This window comes from Podarcis liolepis (assembly GCF_965112155.1).
Source record: "Podarcis liolepis genome assembly, chromosome: 6".
NCBI classification, from domain to species: domain Eukaryota; kingdom Metazoa; phylum Chordata; class Lepidosauria; order Squamata; family Lacertidae; genus Podarcis; species Podarcis liolepis.
In genome coordinates, this window is record NC_139559.1 from 7782821 (window position 1) to 7801218 (window position 18398).

General features: G+C 44.4%; 1 protein-coding gene across 6 annotated transcripts in view; it reads left to right on the plus strand.

The window, feature by feature from the left end:
- The window catches only part of MYT1 (myelin transcription factor 1), a 180281-nt gene that overhangs the window by 129979 nt on the left and 31904 nt on the right, over nt 1-18398 (plus strand). For 3 of the 6 annotated variants that reach the window (XM_083507352.1, XM_083507353.1, XM_083507355.1), the window contains exons 15-17: nt 8922-8984; nt 9174-9242; nt 15347-15409. In XM_083507352.1, the coding sequence (XP_083363478.1) occupies nt 8922-8984; nt 9174-9242; nt 15347-15409 (195 nt within the window). The remainder of the gene's footprint in view (nt 1-8921; nt 8985-9173; nt 9243-15346; nt 15410-18398) is intronic. The other 3 variants (XM_083507354.1, XM_083507356.1, XM_083507357.1) reach the window with 1 other exon arrangement.

The window sequence follows — 18398 nt, forward strand, 5'->3', positions numbered from 1 at the left end:
GGGGGGCAGAAAGAGAGTCTGTGTGCCTGTGTGAGTGTGGGGTTCTCTAAGAAGTTCGAAATCTGAAATCCAGATTTCAATGTGTGGGTTTTCTAAATGGAAACTGGAAAACCTGTGTAATTCCCACAACTGAGCGTAGCTGTAATTGGAATATTGAGCAAATTGCAGAAGGAAAAAAATACCGTATTTTTCCGTCTATAAGACGCCCCCATGTATAAGACAACTCCTATTTTGGGGGACTCCGGTTTAAGAAAATGGGGGGAGATGGCCCCCGTATATAAGATGCCCCCAAATTTTGGACGTTGTTTTTTAGGGAAAAAACCTAGTCTTATACATGGAAAAATATGGTAATTCTCATATCATTACAGTATACTTCTGAGGAAATGGGGGCAGCATTGAATTGGCTATTTACATTTTGACTTTTTTGTCCTATTAGTCAAACATTTTGTAAGCAAAATGTTAGATACAAAACGAGAAAATGTAATATCCCCGGCACCTGCACAGAACACCATCTGCAAGCATTGCAAAACTGGCGAGATCCTTAAAACCTAAGACTCAACTTGAAAATTCAAACTCTGGAGTCTCCTGCTGACTTTGTCTCCATGATCTGTTCCTCAGAATCCCATTCACTCCAGGGCCTATGAGACATCAGTCTGACAGGAAAAATTTATATTAATGTCAGTGAGGACAGCAGAGAATGGGGGAAATGTAGAATCTCCAACTGCTTAGTGAAAGAGTTTACAAATTACTGAGATAAATACCAGTGTTTTGAGTACTGATGAGTCACGTAATTTTCTGCAGAAATGGTGTGAGCAGTTATTTATTGCATTGGTAACCAAATTTTCTCCTTAAAGACAGGTGTAATTGATAATCACACATTTAGCATCACATCTAATTTGGTCGCAAGATCTGAGTTTTATGCTGTTCTCCTGGACTGCACCACCCAAAGGTGGGAGATTCATAAGTTTGAATCCTCACTCATATTTTTAGTAAAAAAAAAATAAGAAAAAGACAAATCTTCCTGCACATAAAATATTAGCACAGCAAGGGAAAAGGATCCAGTGAATTATCTGACAAAACCTAATCCTACAGTATTGGAGATGCTAGGAAAATGTGGTCCACAGCAGTGCCTAGATGGGAGGACACGTGGAGCTCCCCAAAAATTTTCAAATGAATAACATATCTAAATGTATAGCATGATATAAATAATATTAGAACATTCAGAATCGCGCTAGCAATGGGAGAATAAGACGCAGGTTTTTACAAAACATATGTAAATCTTCCCTCATATGGCATTTTTATTCCCCCCAGTATTGTGGATGTTAAATAATACAGTGGTGCCTCGCAAGACGAAAAGAATCCGTTCTGTGATTCTCTTTGTCTAGCGGTTTTTTCGTCTTGCGAAGCAAGCCCATTGAAGGATTAGCGGATTAGCGCTATTAGCGCTATTAGTGGCTTTTAGCAGCTTTTAGCAGCTTATCTGCTGATCGGATCAGCTGATAAGCGGTTTAGCGGCTTAGAAAAAGGGGGGAAAAGGAAAAAAAACCTAGCAGGAACTCGCAATACATTTTCGTCTTGCGAAGCAAGCCCATAGGAGATTCGTTTTGCGAAGCACCTCCAAAGCGGAAAACTCTTTCGTCTAGCGAGTTTTCCGTCTTGCGAGGCATTCGTCTTGCGGGGCACCACTGTATCCTTTTAAACAATTTAGCCTTTTAAAAATACTAACAGTAATGTATACAGTGAAAACAAGCACATGTTTTTCAACACTTAGTAACAGAAACGTATCAGTGCTTACGTGTTTATCAATATTAACGTAACCTGGAGGTTTGGAGTGGTGTTTCTTCAAACCTAACCTTAGCGATTATGAGAGCAGAAGAAGACTGCGTTTCAATTTGGGTTATATTAATCTCAAGGTGGATGTTGTGAATTCTCCCTGTCTGAAGCTCTGGAACGGAAACGTATCATTCAGGAACTCCTGAGCCATAATCTCAAAAGTGGCACCACTTTGCTCACATCTAACCCTTGAGAGAGGGACGTGGGTTAAACCACAGAGCCTAGGACTTGCCGATCGGAAGGTCGGCGGTTCGAATCCCTGTGACGGGGTGAGCTCCCGTTGCTCAGTCCCTGCTCCTGCCAACCTAGCAGTTCGAAAGCACGTCAAAGTGCAAGTAGATAAATAGGTACCGCTCTGGCGGGAAGGTAAACAGTGTTTCTGTGCACTGCTCTGATTCGCCAGAAGCAGCTTAGTCATGCTGGCCACAACCCGGAAGCTGTACGCCGGCTCCCTCGGCCAATAAAGCGAGATGAGCACCGCAACCCAAGAGTCAGCCACGACTGGACCTAGCGGTCAGGGGTCCCTTTACCCTGACCCTTTAGCCCTTGAAAAGAGGGACTTTATCGAACTTGCTCATTATGCAATAGCATGCAATGGAAATAGAAGTATACCATTCCTGTGGAGAAACTCACCAAGCACTTGCAATTGCCAGGTTGGTTTCTTAAAGAGGCCAGTTTGCTTACCACAGTGGCAAATCAGTCGTTCCTGAATGCCAAGGTAGCAAATCAATAAGGATGCCCATCTGCCATTACCCTTAAAGGTAAAGGGACCTCTGATCATTAGGTCCAGTCGCGGATGACTCTGGTGTTGCAGCGCTCACCTCGCTTTATTGGCCGAGGGAGCCGGCGTACAGCTTCCAGGTCATGTGGCCAGCATGACAAAGCCGCTTCTGGCAAACCAGAGCAGCGCACGGAAATGCCATTTACCTTCCCGCCGGAGCGGTACCTATTTATCTACTTGCACTTTTGGCGTGCTTTCGAACTGCTAGGTTGGCAGGAGCAGGGACCAAGCAACGGGAGCTCACCCCGTCACGGGGATTCAAACCGCCGACCTTCTGATCGGCAAGTCCTAGGCTCTGTGGTTTAACCCACAGCGCCACCCGCGGCCCTCTCCATTACCCTTAGGGAGACCTGAAAAATGCACAGTGTAGTGTCAAGGAGTCCCTGGATCATCCTGTCTTCCCCATACACATTTGTCTCTTCCCACTGATCTTTTGGTGGTAGGTGGATAATGAGTTCATAGCTATTTCTGGCCCAGCAGTGGTATGGGACCCACCCCAGTCTAGCCAGTACAACCTTCAGCTGTTCAGTAGGGATGGCTCGCTACAGGTTTCAGAAACGGTAGAGCCAGTTCCACATCACTGTCTCCTCCCTGATACAGGCTTATTGGCAGCAGCTGGATCTGGGTAGCCAATGGGGCATTTGTGGAAGTTCAAAATGGCGGCTGGCTTGTATGGTGCCACCAGATAAGCCCTTGGCCAGGAGGACAGGCAGTCAGGAGGCGCCCAACAGGTGTTTGTGCTGGGTGTTCAGGCCCCACGAGATGCCCCAAAGTGACCTTGAGTAAATGGTTTGCTCCGCCACACCTTGTTTTTTCATGTTCTCCTACAGCTCCCCCCATACCCAAATCATGTCCCTCCCTTCATTCCTTGTATTCTTGTATGGCTAAATAACTGACCTGACACTTTATGAGTAAGTGTCCAGTAGAATGTAGAAACAGAATGTCTATACAGTTATAGTCAACTTCTAACTCAGGGCAACGACATTATTATTTATATAAATTATTATTTTTGTATAAATTATTATTTTTTATATAAATGGTAAGACCATTCAGAAAGCTCACCTCTTTGCGCCAGTGCAGTAACTAAGAACGTTAGCTGTGAGCCTTAGTTTCAGATCTCACCACAGCCACGATCTCACCGTGTGAGTAGACTTGGACAAGGTACAGTGGTACCTCGGGTTACATACGCTCCAGGTTACATACACTTCAGGTTACATACTCCGCTAACCCAGAAATATTACCTCAGGTTAAGAACTTTGCTTCAGGATGAGAACAGAAATCGTGCTCTGGCGGTGCGGCGGCAGCAGGAGGCCCCATTAGCTAAAGTGGTGCTTCAGGTTAAGAACAGTTCCAGGTTAAGAATAGACCTCCGGAACGAATTAAGTACTTAACCCGAGGTACCACTGTACACACGTTTTCAGACCCACCCACTCACCCCCCAGAAATATGTGGGTAAAATTGGATACTGGAAGACTTCCTGGTTGCCGTAAAGATATGGGAAAATGGAAACACTTTGAAAGCTCTAAGGAACTACATAACAGGCTAAGAAGACGTTGAGCTCCATCTTGCCATCCACCACAAAAATGGGGTGGGGTGGGGCTTAAAGGCAGCAAAGCCCTCAGAAACCCTTGTGAGTACTTTTTATTTTTAAGTATGTCTTTCCAGGAAGTGTAATCCATTAGAAATCTGACCAGAAATGGGGCAGGAGAGACTTAGCCCCACCACCCTCCAAGAAATGGGATGGGCTAGCCTTTCACATTACAGGAAACAGGAGCAGGATTGAGCCCTGCCAACACCACATCTCGTGTTTCATTCTTCATTACTTCTTAGACATAATTAAATTGTATTTGATATGCATGCAAAAAGCAGAAATTTGTTTTTTGGGGGGGGCAGGCCTGCATTTGAAACCCGGCTGAAATCAAACAAAGGAAGAAACACCAAAACTTCTCTGCTTCCGAAGAGAAACTGGCTCATTCACCCGTTAATGTGCTTTGCCCCCCTCCCCCCAAAAAATAATCCACATAATAAAAGGTACACTGAAATAAAAACTTTATGAACTGCAAAAAGATATAAAAGACTTATGTTCTGGAACTTATAGAAATTGCCACTTTTCCTTCATTGAAGTCTTAATAATGTTGTAGAATTAATCTCCTTTTAAAGTTTTTGTGCTGTACAATTCTAATGCTGCAAAGCACCTAAGGGGACATTTTGAAGGTCAAGGCAGAGTAAAATAATGTTATAAATAAATGTGCATTTTTCTTAGATTGGGCACAATGAAATCAAGCTGCAATTTATTTTCAGATTCGTTGTGTTAAAGGTTGATGGGTTTTTTTTAAAAAATGTGTAAATTCTAAATATATATATATGCCAATTATTTTTATTGATTTTCCATAATGTTTAACAAATTGTCACCAAATTAATACAAATTTAAAAGCTGGCTCCCCCCTCCCCCCGATGCCCCCTCTATTTTCCTCCCTCCTTTGCTGCTTCCAATAAAATAACTTTTCCCAACTATCATTTCAAAATACTTTCATCCCTTCTCCCTACACATCACCTGTTCAGTTACCAATTCCTGCTATGGCTTTTATACATTACTATAACCTGTCCTCAAAATAGTCAAGTAGAGTAAATCCTCTTTCATCTTTCTATAATAGTCGTCCGTCAGTTCTGAAACGTTTCCTTCTGATACCACTTGAGGAACACTTTGCCTGAGAAAAGCAGATCTCGCTTCCTACCAGACAACGTACACACATTCCTCCCTTACATGGCCTTGAACATTGCTGTCTGGCATCAAGCGGCGGAGTGTAGGCCCACACTGCCCAGGGCGGGTGCGCAGAGTGCACCCCCAACGAGGGCAAGGGGCAGGGGGCACCCTGTTGGGTACCACAGTCCAGGGGAGGAGAGGGGCGGAGAAGCTGCCATCCCATCTCATCCTGCTCTCTGTTGCCCTATCAAGTCTTACCTGGTGGCAGAAAAATGCTACGCCTCTGCTGACGTCTGGCCCCAGTCATAAGCAACTCAGCCTCACTGGTACTGCATGCTGAGCATGAAAATGAAACCCCTAGAATTTTTGTGTGTTAATATGGAATATACATGCCCCACCACACCGAATCTCCCAGCCTCACCCCCTTCACATTTCCCCAAATTTTATCCTCAATTTTACATGCAACCAGCTCATTCGTAAATCATTGAGAAATAAACATATGGTAATCCATAACTCTTCTTCTCTGTCTAAAAGTCTCAGCTGTACTCCATAATCATCACAATTATAACAAATAAAGGCTTGACATATCTCGCTTTGCATGTCATGAGTCTATCTCATATATTAGTTTCACCTTTTAAGTTGAATTACCGAAATAAATGAACTTTTCCATGGTATTCTAATTTTCTGAGTTTCACCTGTATTCAACACAAAAAACAGCGACAATTTGTTGTTGACAAAGGACAGCTGGACTTATAAAGGGCCTCATTCCCTTCAGTAGCTTAGGGCCTCATCAAACCTAAATTCAGCCCTGGCCACCATCAAGGGGCACCCGCCCTGGGCAGGTGAGAATGGAGGGTGAGAATGGAGCCTGCCTTATGCTGTGCAAGTGCTGTTGTTGCAAAGAGCCCGAAAACTGCCCTATTTGCTCCTACTACCAGATTCACTCAAGTCTCACCAATCCTGGCAAGCTCCTCAAACGCAATACCTCTTCCTCAGATCCACCCACCCAAATCTTGACTCGCTACCTGCTCTTTTCCTTTTTTAATATATTTTATCTTCAAATTTTATAACCACAATTATTCATAAATTCAATGCTTTTCCCAAAAAGAAAAAATATAGACCCTCCTCCCCTGGGTTCCGATCTTTTCCTACATAATTTCTTGCATCTTATTTTATCTCCAAATCTTTGTTTTCCCTTTTGTTTATCTTAATTTCCAATTTTTTAATTACATAAATGTTATATCAAAACTGCTAATGTTTTAATATATTTACAGTGGTCTTTTTAATAGCCTATAAATTTATTCCATTCCTGCTCAAACTTTTTTCCCATCTTGATCTCTGATCTTCGCGGTCATCTTTGCCATTTTGGCATAGTCCATCATCTTAGTTACCCGTTCGTCTTCTTTTCTGGTGTCTTCTCCTGTTTCCAGTTTGGGCAAGCAGCAGACATAAATAACCTTTTTAGGTCCCTAGGTATTCCATCCCCTGTTAGTCCAAGTGAAAAGGCTTCTGGTTTTTTAGCGAAGGTGATCTTAAACATCTTTTTCAATTCATTATATATCATTTCCCAGAAGTCTTTTACTTTTCTACAGGACCACCTTCTCTTTTCCTTGCTTGTCCATCCAAGCCCCTCCTGTCGGCCGTGTCAGCTTAACAGAAACTCTGTGTCCAGAGGTACCACATCTCTGAATTCCATATCCTGGGAACAAACAATAGGGGGATGTTCTTGTGCCCTGCATCCAAGCTTCCCAGAGGCATTTGGCGGACTACTGCCGTAAGCAAAATAATGCACTAGATGAAAACAAGACACCATTCTCCCAGCTCCACCTCTTGCTTAAGGAAGCAATAGGACACAATGCATGAAATTTTAGAAATTTTAAAAAGGGGGGAGCTGCTGCCTATTCAGTGGCTTGCCTCCCATCACCAGTCCTTCATAAACACAACACGGGACCTGCTCATGTGTGGCATCCCAACTTTTTCTATAGGGTCAAGCAGGGAGCAGGCCCAGGAAATCTCACTGCAGTTTAAAAAGTTTAAAAGTGAGCACCAGCATTAATTATGGACATTCATAAAACTGCCTTTTCTTCATGTCCCGGGATGGTTTACATCAGGCATGTCCAACTCGCAAGAGACTGCGATCTACTCCCACTGTAAACAAAACCTGGCAGTGATCTACCCATTGGATTGACCAAAGTTGTTGAACTTTTTGGGGGGCAGGAAGACCGGTTGGACAGGCCTGGTTTACATGGGGGAAAAGGGGACAGGGAACCCAGCAAAACCGTTAAAATAATAATACAGTGGTACCTCGGTTGTCGAACGTAATCCGTACCGGAAGACCGTTCGACTTCCAAAGCGTTCGACAACCGAGGCACAAAGGGCAGTATGCAAAGTCAGTAGAGAAAATGGGGGGGGGGACTCAGAGGAAGCTGTTTGACTTCTGAGGCACGTTTGAAAACGGAAGCATTTACTTCCAGGTTTTCAGCGTTCAGGTTCCGAAACATTCGACAAAGGAGACGTTTGAGAACCGAGGTACCGCTGTACCGATAAAACGAGGCAGGACATCACAAAAAGCATAGAAGCAGTTGACAGAATTAAAACTTCAGTCTGAAAATTGAGTGTTTTATTGTGGTTTTTTTTTTACCTGGTGCCAAAAATGCAACTGTGTAGGAACTAGGCAAACCATTCTTGGAAAAGTAACCCACGGCTGGGAGATCATCACTGAGAACGTCCTTTCCATGCTAGCAAGCTGCCACACCTGACAAGATCCTTTACTATACATCTCAATGTATAGTAGGGGCATATGGGTGCAGGCAATCCTTCAAGTGTTCTCGTCCTAAGTCTTGAAAAATCATTGTATATTACCGTATTTTTTGCTCTATAACACGCACCAGACCATAACACGCACGTAGTTTTTAGAGGAGGAAAACAAGAAAAAAATATTCTAAACGAAATAGTGGATATATGATTTTTGTGGTTCATGCTGTAGCCACAGACATGTGATCTGACAGTGAGTTTGGAGTAGCCCAATGCAAAAATCCTGAGGATCCATGTGGATCCATGCTTTGTAACCACGGAGGAGGGAAGGAAGGGGAACCATGGATCCTCTGCTCACGACTGCAGCAGATCCCCCCCCCCCCGCCACCCGCAGGCATTCGCTCCATAACACGCACAGACATTTCCCCTTACTTTAAAGGAGGAAAAAAGTGAGTGTTATGGTGCAAAAAATACGGTAATTTTATAAAAAGGAAAAGGGGGGAAAGCAACATGGTGGGGGGTGCCCTTAAGATGTCAGTCAGTTACATTGCCCCGCACAAAAATGCCTTAGCCAGTGTATGCAATTTATATAGCTGTATATAATATATATATATATATAATCCTGCTGACAAGATGCCAAATTTCCTAATCAAAGGTGCTTATGAAAGAAGCGTGGTTGGACTCCTAAAAAAAATCCCTATGGTAATTTTTCTCCCCGATTTCTACAGAAGAAGGATTTTCTTCTCCCTTTTTATATTTTTAAATTTTTTTACATATGCATGAATCTTACTGGTTTCTTTAATTTTTTTTGCCACTCACGTTTTTTTCCCCATAATTATTTTTGTTCAGTTGCCCTACCCCAGGCTGTGATGGCAGCGGACACATCACGGGGAATTATGCCTCTCACCGCAGGTTAGTTGACCTTACCTACGCTATTCTTTCAGGCTCTGACAATCTCTTAAAGATCTCTCTTATTAAAAAAATATAAAAATAGTGTGGATACTTTGGTTCTATTCCCTCTTCCCCTTTTCTTTTACCTCCCCTACCTTTTTTTTTTTTTTTTTTTTAGCTTACCCAAATATTCTATCTCTTCTTTTTCAGCCTTTCTGGTTGCCCTCTTGCTGACAAGAGCCTCAGAAATCTCATGGCTGCCCACTCTGCTGACCTCAAGTATGTTTGCGCTAAACTTGAATCTTCTCTCTCTCTCTCTCTCTCTCTCTCTCTCTCTCTCTCTCTCTCTCCCCTTTTCGCTACCTCTCAGCCTTTTTCTCCCTTCCCTCTGCACTTTTCCTTTAGAAAAAGGCTAATAAGAAACCTGCCTGTGAGTTTAAAAAAAAAAGATCTTAAACTGCCAATGCAAACAAAACAATATTGAGCTGGGAGATACGCAACATGTTGAATAATATTCAATTGCTGCTAAGAGATCATTGGCTTAGAATCTTCTGATACATATATTCCTTTGAACTCCAGGCAGATTTTTTATATTTTTTATTGGCTATCCTGGAGATGTGTCTTTCTTTTTTCCCCCTCACACTTCTCTCTTCATGGTCTTTTGGAGATTGCAACATTGCCAGAAATTTTCTTGGATAATAAAGCAGCACTATTTCCCACCCCATCCCACCCCCGGACGGGTTGATTAACTTTCTGCCACAGGCTGAGAAAAAAGGGTGATTTGTGAAAGGGGATTTGTGCAAGCTTACAGAGGGCCTTTCCCCTTTACCTGAGGAACAGCTTAGCGAAGCCCAAAATGTTCATACCAGTTCTCCCCATCTGAAGAAGATCTCATCATGCTAACAACAGTAAATAAACGACTGCTCAAACTATCCATACATACTTTATACGAAGCCAAATCAGGTGAATTGCACTTGAGTTGTACGTTAACTTTTAGGAGGAATTCTGTTTGCAAAAGAAGAAATTTAATGGGGGATCTAAGAGGAAGAAAACACATGCATTTTTTCAAGCGTGAATGTAAAGGTCTCCAGTAAGCTAGGAAAATCAGTAATTTGGTTGTATTTCCGTCAGTCCCGTTTTCACATTCACATGACTGGTTACTTCACATGAACGGTTGTTTTAACACTTGTTTCTCAGCGGAAGTCAATTGACATGACTACTTTGAGGGCTTAATTTTTTTCTCCATTGTAACTTTTGATGTTTTTCGGTCAGGCTGACCCTGAACTGAATGTCCAGCCATCTAATTCGACCAACCAGTACTATTCCATCAGGAATGGTTTGCCATGGTGAACTAAACTGGAATCTAGGCTGGAGTGGTTGAGAGACTTGTACTCCATTAACATTCAACCTATGGAAACAAGGGAGAAATAGTAAGAATGGATGGAGGCTGGATCCAAAAAGTGCTTATGTGAATCAGTTTGGAGAGAAGGGGGAATTGTGCTAAATATGCATCCATCCTAATACTAAAAAATACATGCTTGGTGGGAAATAAGCGCCATTCGGTGAAACCTAAGTAATTATTTTTTGGGGGAATGTGGCCCTCAAAATATAATTACCGTATTTTTCGCCCCATAGGGCGCACCTAGGTTTTTTTGGGGGGGAATAAAGGAAAAAGAATTTATTTTTTTTTCCCCAGGCGTGGGGCTGGCACGGGGGAAGCCCGAGCTTCCCCCGACCCCAGCCCCCAGAACAGCCTGCTATCCGCAAGCCTAGGGAGCCTGGCGGGAAGTCACTCCGGTCTCCCAAGGGTTGCGCAGAGCTGTGCGAAGCCCGGGACTCCAGGCAGCTCCGGTCTCCCAAGGGTTGCAGAGAGCTGTGCGAAGCCCAGGACTCCAGGCAGCTCCGGTCTCCCAAGGGTTGCGCAGAGCTTCCTGAAGCCTGGAGAGTGCACACCGACCCCTCTCGCTCTCCAGGCTTCAGTGAAATAATAATAATAATAATAATAATAATAATAATAATAATAATAATTTATTATTTGTACCCCACCCATCTGGCTGGGTTTCCCCAGCCACTCTGGGCGGCCTCCATAGAAACCAAAAAACACTAAAATATCATACATTAAAAACTTCCCTGAACAGGGCTGCCTTAAGATGTCTTCTGAATGTCAGGTAGTTGTTTATCGTTTTGACATCTGATGGGAGGGCGTTCCACAGGGCGGGCGCCACTACCTAAAAGGCCCTCTGCCTAGTTCCCTGTAGCTTTGCTTCTCGCAATGAGGGAACCGCCAGAAGGCCCTCGGTGCTGGACCGCAGCGTCCGGGCAGAACGATGGGGGTGGAGACGCTCCTTCAGGTATACTGGGCCGAGGCCGTTTAGGGCTTTAAAGGTCAACACCAGCACTTTGAATTGTGCTCGGAAACGTACTGGGAGCCAATGTAGGTCTTTCAAGACCGGTGTTATGTGGTCTCGGCGGCCGCCCCCAGTCACCAGTCTAGCTGCCGCATTCTGGATTAGCTGTAGTTTCCAAGTCACCTTCAAAGGTAGCCCCACGTAGAGCGCATTGCAGTAGTCCAAGCAGGAGATAACTAGAGCATGCACCACTCTGGCAAGACAGTCCGCGGGCAGGTAGGGTCTCAGCCTACGTACCAGATGGAGCTGGTAAACAGCTGCCCTGGATACAGAATGCGAAGGCCTGCATTCACCCCATAGGATGCACACACATTTCCCCTTCATTTTTGAAGGGGGAAAAGTGCGTCCTATAGAGCGAAAAGTACGGTAAACAAGGGATAGTTTATTTCTAAAGTGCACTGGGATGTTTCAGAAATGAAGGTCCTTCTCCAAAATAATCCCCAAACAAGTTATTTCTTTGCACATGAACACAAAGTGCTTCCAGGGTGATTTCAGACAGATGCTTGTTGTGGGGCAGGGGACAGTTTAAGCCAACAACCTGCTTGCGATATCTGAACTGGCCATTTGCAATATTGAGCCCCTGTCTGGAATCACCCGCAATATATGGTTAAAAAGCCAGACGCAGCTGAACTGTGCTGTTGCCCAGAATGTGCCCAAACGCAGCTTGCTGCTTATTTCACCATAGCCAAATTTCATACATTGGTTCCATCTCATTTCCCCCAAAAGGTAAGTTCTTTCCAGCCTGGTAGACTTCTTTTCCCCTCAGAGATGATTGAATGATTCACTTTTGTTTTATGTTTATTTTATTTTTAAAATACCCCCCTCTTCAGCCAAAAAGGAGGAGGGAAAACTACCCAGAGCAGTTTACAAATATCAATAAAAACACAATAATAAGACCAAAATGTCTTGACAGGATATTTAATAACACCGCGGGGAAAGAGAAGCAGATCACAATTTTCTGTACATTAGAGTTCATTCTTTCATTCCAAGTCACAGTGCCTCAACCACATTAGTTTTCAGTGCTTTCATTTCACTCATTCGGCAGCAAGTCATCAAATGTCAACAAAACAAGCCTTGAGAAAGCAAGTAATATACTTGCATTCAATGTTCTTCACACAGGTACGTGTGGCCCTGATTCAAATCAGCCTCCAGGAACTGCCAAGTGTCTTAATACGGTGTTAATTACTCCAGAGGTGTTGTGAATGGTTGCTTGGGGAGCCTTAGTGCAAGATGAAGCAGAATATAATCCCTGTGTCTCCAAATTATTGCTACCCTGCAAGTTTCCTAGCATGTTCCCCATTCAAGATGCTGGATGAGATTTTAGTCATAGAATGGTCCTGGAATGGTCAATGTTTTGTTACAGTTCTTTAGAACATGTCCCAAAATATTTAGTGCCGTGTGGGCTGCACCTCTTCAAACTTGAAATATTTTAAGAATTACCTGTTCTCTGCAAGCAGAAACAACATTCTGTGCACTGTGTTCCCTTCCAATGTATTACTTTGAAATTACTGTGGTGATTGTGGTTCATTAACTGCCCGTTGCCCTAAGGTCCCAGGGTGGGTCACAGCCATTTAAAATACAACATTAAAAATGGTTTAGAGAACAAATTACAGTCACCAGAATAGGGCGGGTCTTCAAAAACATACACCTCGAGTGTCAAAGGCCAGGGTGCCCTTATTCAATTGTTTCTCATTGCAAAGCTGAAATGGGAGAAAGCGTTTGGATCAAATAAGAGCAGACCTGAAAATGTGAACTGAATTAACTCAATTTCTCCCACCCCATGACCGGAAAAGGTTTAGTATTTTGTCTTATGATCAATGCTGAATTTGTTTCCGTGTATCTGTACAAATGTGTGTTCTTAGGAGCATTACCTGATTCTGAGGATGCTGTCAGGCGTCTTTCACTTAAAGTCGGAAAAAATTACAGTCTTAGAGAAGAGAAAGGAAAAGTAAAGGGCGTGGGAAACAGATCTGTGGAGTCTGGGACTCCATCAGAATTGGTTCTGACTCATAAATGGAGATATCAATACAACTTCCATCACAGAGAAAGCCAAAATATGTTGCACGGGTAGTAGAATACTTTTCTTCTTCTTCTTCTTTGCAATCACTTGTAGCCGAGTAAGATTGTCTTCCATAAACACGGTTTTAACAATGAGTCCGTAGGTGACAGTAGAGGCCAATTCTGGATCCACACGTACTTCCACAGTGGGGACATTGGTTTCTGGGCGGGAGTTGATCGCAGTGTGAATAGGGCACCTTTTCTAGCTCCTCCCCCTTTTCGGGGCGAGTAGAGTAGATCCTAAAAAGCTGGTGTGCACTTGTCATTCTCAAGACTCAAAGCAGGAAATCTGATATCCATCAGTACTCCAGGATGCCAAGACCAAAACAGAGGAGGTGTGGGTGATCCAATATCTCCCTTCCATCTTTAGTTGAAAGCAGCTGCAGATTAGGCAAGTTTAGGTGGCTTGAACTTTCATAAAGATAAAGGCAAAGGTAAAGGTACCCCTGACCATTAGGTCTAGTCGCGGACGACTCTGGGGTTGTGGTGCTTATCTCCCTCTATAGACCGAGGGAGCCGGTGTTTGTCTGCAGACAGCTTCCGGGTCATGTGGCCAGCATGACTAAGCAGCTTCTGGCGAACCAGAGCAGCGCATGGAAACGCCATTTACCTTCCTGCTGGAGTGGTACCTATTTATCTACTTGCACTTTGACGTGCTTTCGAACTGCTAGGTGGGCAGGAGCTGGGACTGAGCAACGGGAGCTCAGCCCGTCGGAGGGATTCGAACCGCCGACCTTCTGATCAGCAAGTCCTAGGCTCTGTGGTTTAACCCACAGCGCCATCCGCTGTGGGTTAAACCACATTTTATCCTTGTTTTGCTGTGGCAGCTGAAGACAAGCGCGTCCACTGACCTTTCATAGCTAGCTACAATTCAGTGACAAAGCTCCTATAATTCTACTTCAAGCATAATTACTAAAGGAAAAGATGGGAATGTGGCTACTTTGGCGGCAAATCCCAATAGTTGCATCACCTTCAACAGCAGGCACCAAACATGTTGCCATCCAGTTGTTGTTGGAGACCAATTCCCAACAGCCTCAATTGGTTGCAACAACATTCAAAGGCGGGAAGCAAAAAAGCACCGTCCCCTTGTGAGATGAAGCATAGGTGCCCATGATATGCAGAGACAGAGTTGCAAATACTAAGAGGTATGAGTGGCAAAGCTTACATTTCTATACATCAGTGACAGTGAAGAAGCAACGAGGTGGAAATGGGAGAATGCATCGTGTTCCTCTTAAGCAACCAAGCTTAGAAATGAAACCAAATTCAAGGTTTGCTTCTCAGAACTTGAGCTCTGCGGGGCATCAGGTCAGAGTGGTCTGTCCCTCTTCTGCCCATTGTAGCACTAAAGAGGAAGCCAGGTGAGCAAAGCACCAGAAATTTCTGCTTCGTATTCGAAAACATTTTCTTACTGATAAGAACGATGAATTTCAAGTTGTACTGGCGGTTTCCGTTGGAGGAGAGCTTTGCTACCTAGACCCGTATTCCGTACAATTGAATAAAGCCTGTTTGCTTATGTTGAAATTTGAATTCGGTAAAGATGAGCGTAGGGAAATGGTTGCATTTTTCGTTCCAGCGCAAGTCTTAATCCTCTCGTTTTCACCATAGCCACGGAGCATTGAATAGGATTGTGCATCTACTTCTGTTATTTTTGCATTTTCTTCCTTGATACTGCCTGGAAATCCATGTAAGGCCTGAAACAGTGACAAATAGCTCAGTGGCGAGAGAGGGAGACCCCAAACATGTAGGGCAAATCAACTGTCTGCAAAATCATTTTATCCTTGTTTTGCTGTGGAAGCTGAAGACAAACGGGTTGGACAGCAGTCGTGCCGGTGTCATTTGACGTAGATTGACTTGAATGCCACCATCAGTTTGCAGCTTTGTTCCTCAGCTGCTTCTCTTTCTCTTATCCTTCTTCAGGTGCCCAACGCCCGGCTGTGACGGCTCCGGCCACATAACAGGAAATTATGCCTCACACAGGAGGTGAGTCAGACTTCTTTGTGCAATGTGGAGAGAGATGAGGGGAAACTGAGGAGGAAGCAAGACGGAAGCTGCCTGGGAGAAACTGAGGAGGGGCAGGCGCAAGGTTTTTTAAGGTCTGAATTACAGTGGTACCTCGGGTTACATACGCTTCAGGTTACATACGCTTCAGGTTACACACTCCGCTAACCCAGAAATAGTGCTTCAGGTTAAGAACAGAAATCGGGCTACGGTAGCATGACGGCAGCAGGAGGCCCCATTAGCTAAAGTGGTGCTTCAGGTTAAGAACAGTTTCAGGTTAAGAACGGACCTCCGGAACGAATTAAGTACTTAACCCGAGGTACCACTGTACTGTGTTGTGAAATGATGCAGGTCTAAAAAGTGTGTGCCGCCAACGTGAAAAGTTCAGAAAGCTCTGCTTTAAAGCCTAGGTCATTCGTGAGCGATGGCTGACACCTCTGGCTTTGTCGCTGTTTTATGCGAGGATGAGAAATTGCCACAAAGTCAGTGGCGTAGCGTGGGGGTGCAGGGGGGGCCGGCCGCACCGGGCGCAACATCTGGGGGTTAGGGTTAGGGGGCGCAAATCCATGGGTTAGGGGGCGCAAATTACTTGCCTTGCCCCGGGTGCTGACAACCCACGCTACGCCACTGCACAAAGTATGGCCACCACGGTCCTTTGAGGCACTTCCGTGAGGTGGAATGGCTTCTGTGCTGCTGTGTGATAAGAAGGAGGCAGCTTTGAGTACAATTTCCCTCCCCTCGTATGTGACTTGTCAGCAACAACTGAGACTTTTGAGGTCCTGGAAAAGGATTCGAAATGTACTATCGGGCAACCATGAGGCCAAGTGAGCAGTCAGCAGCCATCCCTCACGAAATAACCAGCTTTTAAAGGGATGGAGCATGTGACATTTATATTTTACCTCAGCCAGCAAACATGTACTGAACTCTCGCTGCGCCCTGTGTTGATCACAACCCACCCCATTGCAAAGGTTTCTGGCTTGCCAGCCCCTGTAGCCATTTTCCCCCCTGAAACAGCATATCTGTGGTGGTTATATGCCCTACTTTACAGAGGACAGCCCTCTGGTTTGAAGAGGACAATTCTCTACTTGAAAGTATCCTCTGTTCAGGCCAAGTCTGCTTTAAAGACAGGAGATTGCCCATCCGCAGTTGAGGTGGCAGTTGAGAATTATTTGCAGCAATCATTTCTAAGGTGGAATCTACACACATATAAAAATCCGCTGTGAAAATGCTTTTAAAAAAAAAAAAAGTTTTGAAAAATGCATTGGATTTGGCATAGCTCACCCTCGCCCTCTAGTGTCACTTTTGTATATTGCACTTTACAACACATTGAAAACATTTTATTTGCAGCTGTATAGCTGAGTCCTAAGTTAGAGGCCGTACATATAAATTGCCATACACAAACTGGTGCCCTCTTCTGTTATGCAAATTCTTATTTCTTTTTTTAGCACATCTCTGTGATGGGAGGGCAAGTGAAACCAGAAACAGCCTCTCAGGAGAATGGGGAGGAAGACATTGAAAGGCAGAGGGTATATGGGGAAAGATGGTCTCAGATGACTGTTGGGTTTTGACAGAGAGCTTGAGAAAGGAATGGTGGATCTAGGAGAGCAGGGCCCAGAAAAATCCTCAAAAGTTTAGTGAAGGGCTAATGCCACTTTTGAAGGCCAGGAGATTCGTGGGGCAGAGGAAGGAGACGGAAAATTAAAAATGCTTATCGTGCAGATATGGTTTGCTTCCCAAGGCCTCCCGGCTGGCTCCATCGCAATAAATTATCCTAATAATAAACCACCTCCCTGAAGTTCTCTTGCATTTCGCTTGGCTCGGGGAAGGGGGATTGTAGAAAGCAAATGGCCAATTAAAGGCAAATTCCTTCCGTGATCAATGAAGGGAAAAGCAGAGAGAGGGAAACATGTTGAGGAGAGAATATGGATTGCAGGTGAGGTGGGGTTGGTGCAGGGTGCAGTGAAGAGAAAAGTTGCAACATGGCACAAGAAATACTTTGGGGATGTCGGATTCTCAGGCCGCAGTCAGAGGTAACTGGCCACACTCCAGGCATTCGGCTTGAGATCCTTGTTGACCTCCCCGTCTGCATCTCCCGGCAGGATACAGGCAAGGTCACCAATCGGCGATCCCACTCAGCGTGAGAGGGACACACCTCTCCCCCTCCTCCCTGCTTCCCTCAGGGAGGGGGAAAGAGACAGACAGAAATCTATTTACATGTCTTTATTTCTGTCATTGCAGCAGTACAGAGAAACGTGTCTGCACTCTCCAGTCTCCAACAGTAGACTGAGAAACTCCACCCCTGTACTTCCAGTACAGGTCAGATGACACTCTGAGCTAACATCCGGTGCTCAGTACAGTGAATAGACTGCCCCTTTGTTCCAATAGTACAGTCCCAAACATCAACATCCTGTTTTGCATTCCAGACACCTGCAGCTCGCTCTTGCATTGCTGCTTTTTCCTGACAAACCCACCTACCCTCCAGCCAAGATCTCGCTTTCTTATGAACTTCTGTTTTCATTTGCTGTGCCCTTCTGCTTTAAAGTGCTGCTTCCCGATTTTGAGGTGGGAGATACGAAAGCCCAACTTTTTCTGTAACTGGTGGAGCAAGGGCTCACCTCAGCCAACACCATTCTAGCTCCCAGTTGCTGGCTGGATAGTAGCCCCCCCTCTAATCAGTGCCAGATTTACGTATAAGCTAAACCAGCTATAGCTTAGGGCCCCACTCTCTTGGGGGCCCCAAAAAAATTTAAAGGGGGAAAAACTGGGTGTACTGTACATTTCTAAAATATAAGATAATAGTAATAATAAATAATAATAAATTTTTATTTATACCCCACCCTCCCTGGCCAGAGCAGGGCTCAGGGCGGCTAACACCAGTAAAATTACAATAAAATAAATAAAAAATAAACCAATTTAAAATACAGGTTAAAATATAATTTAAGATGCAGCCTCATTTTAATAGTAGCCCATA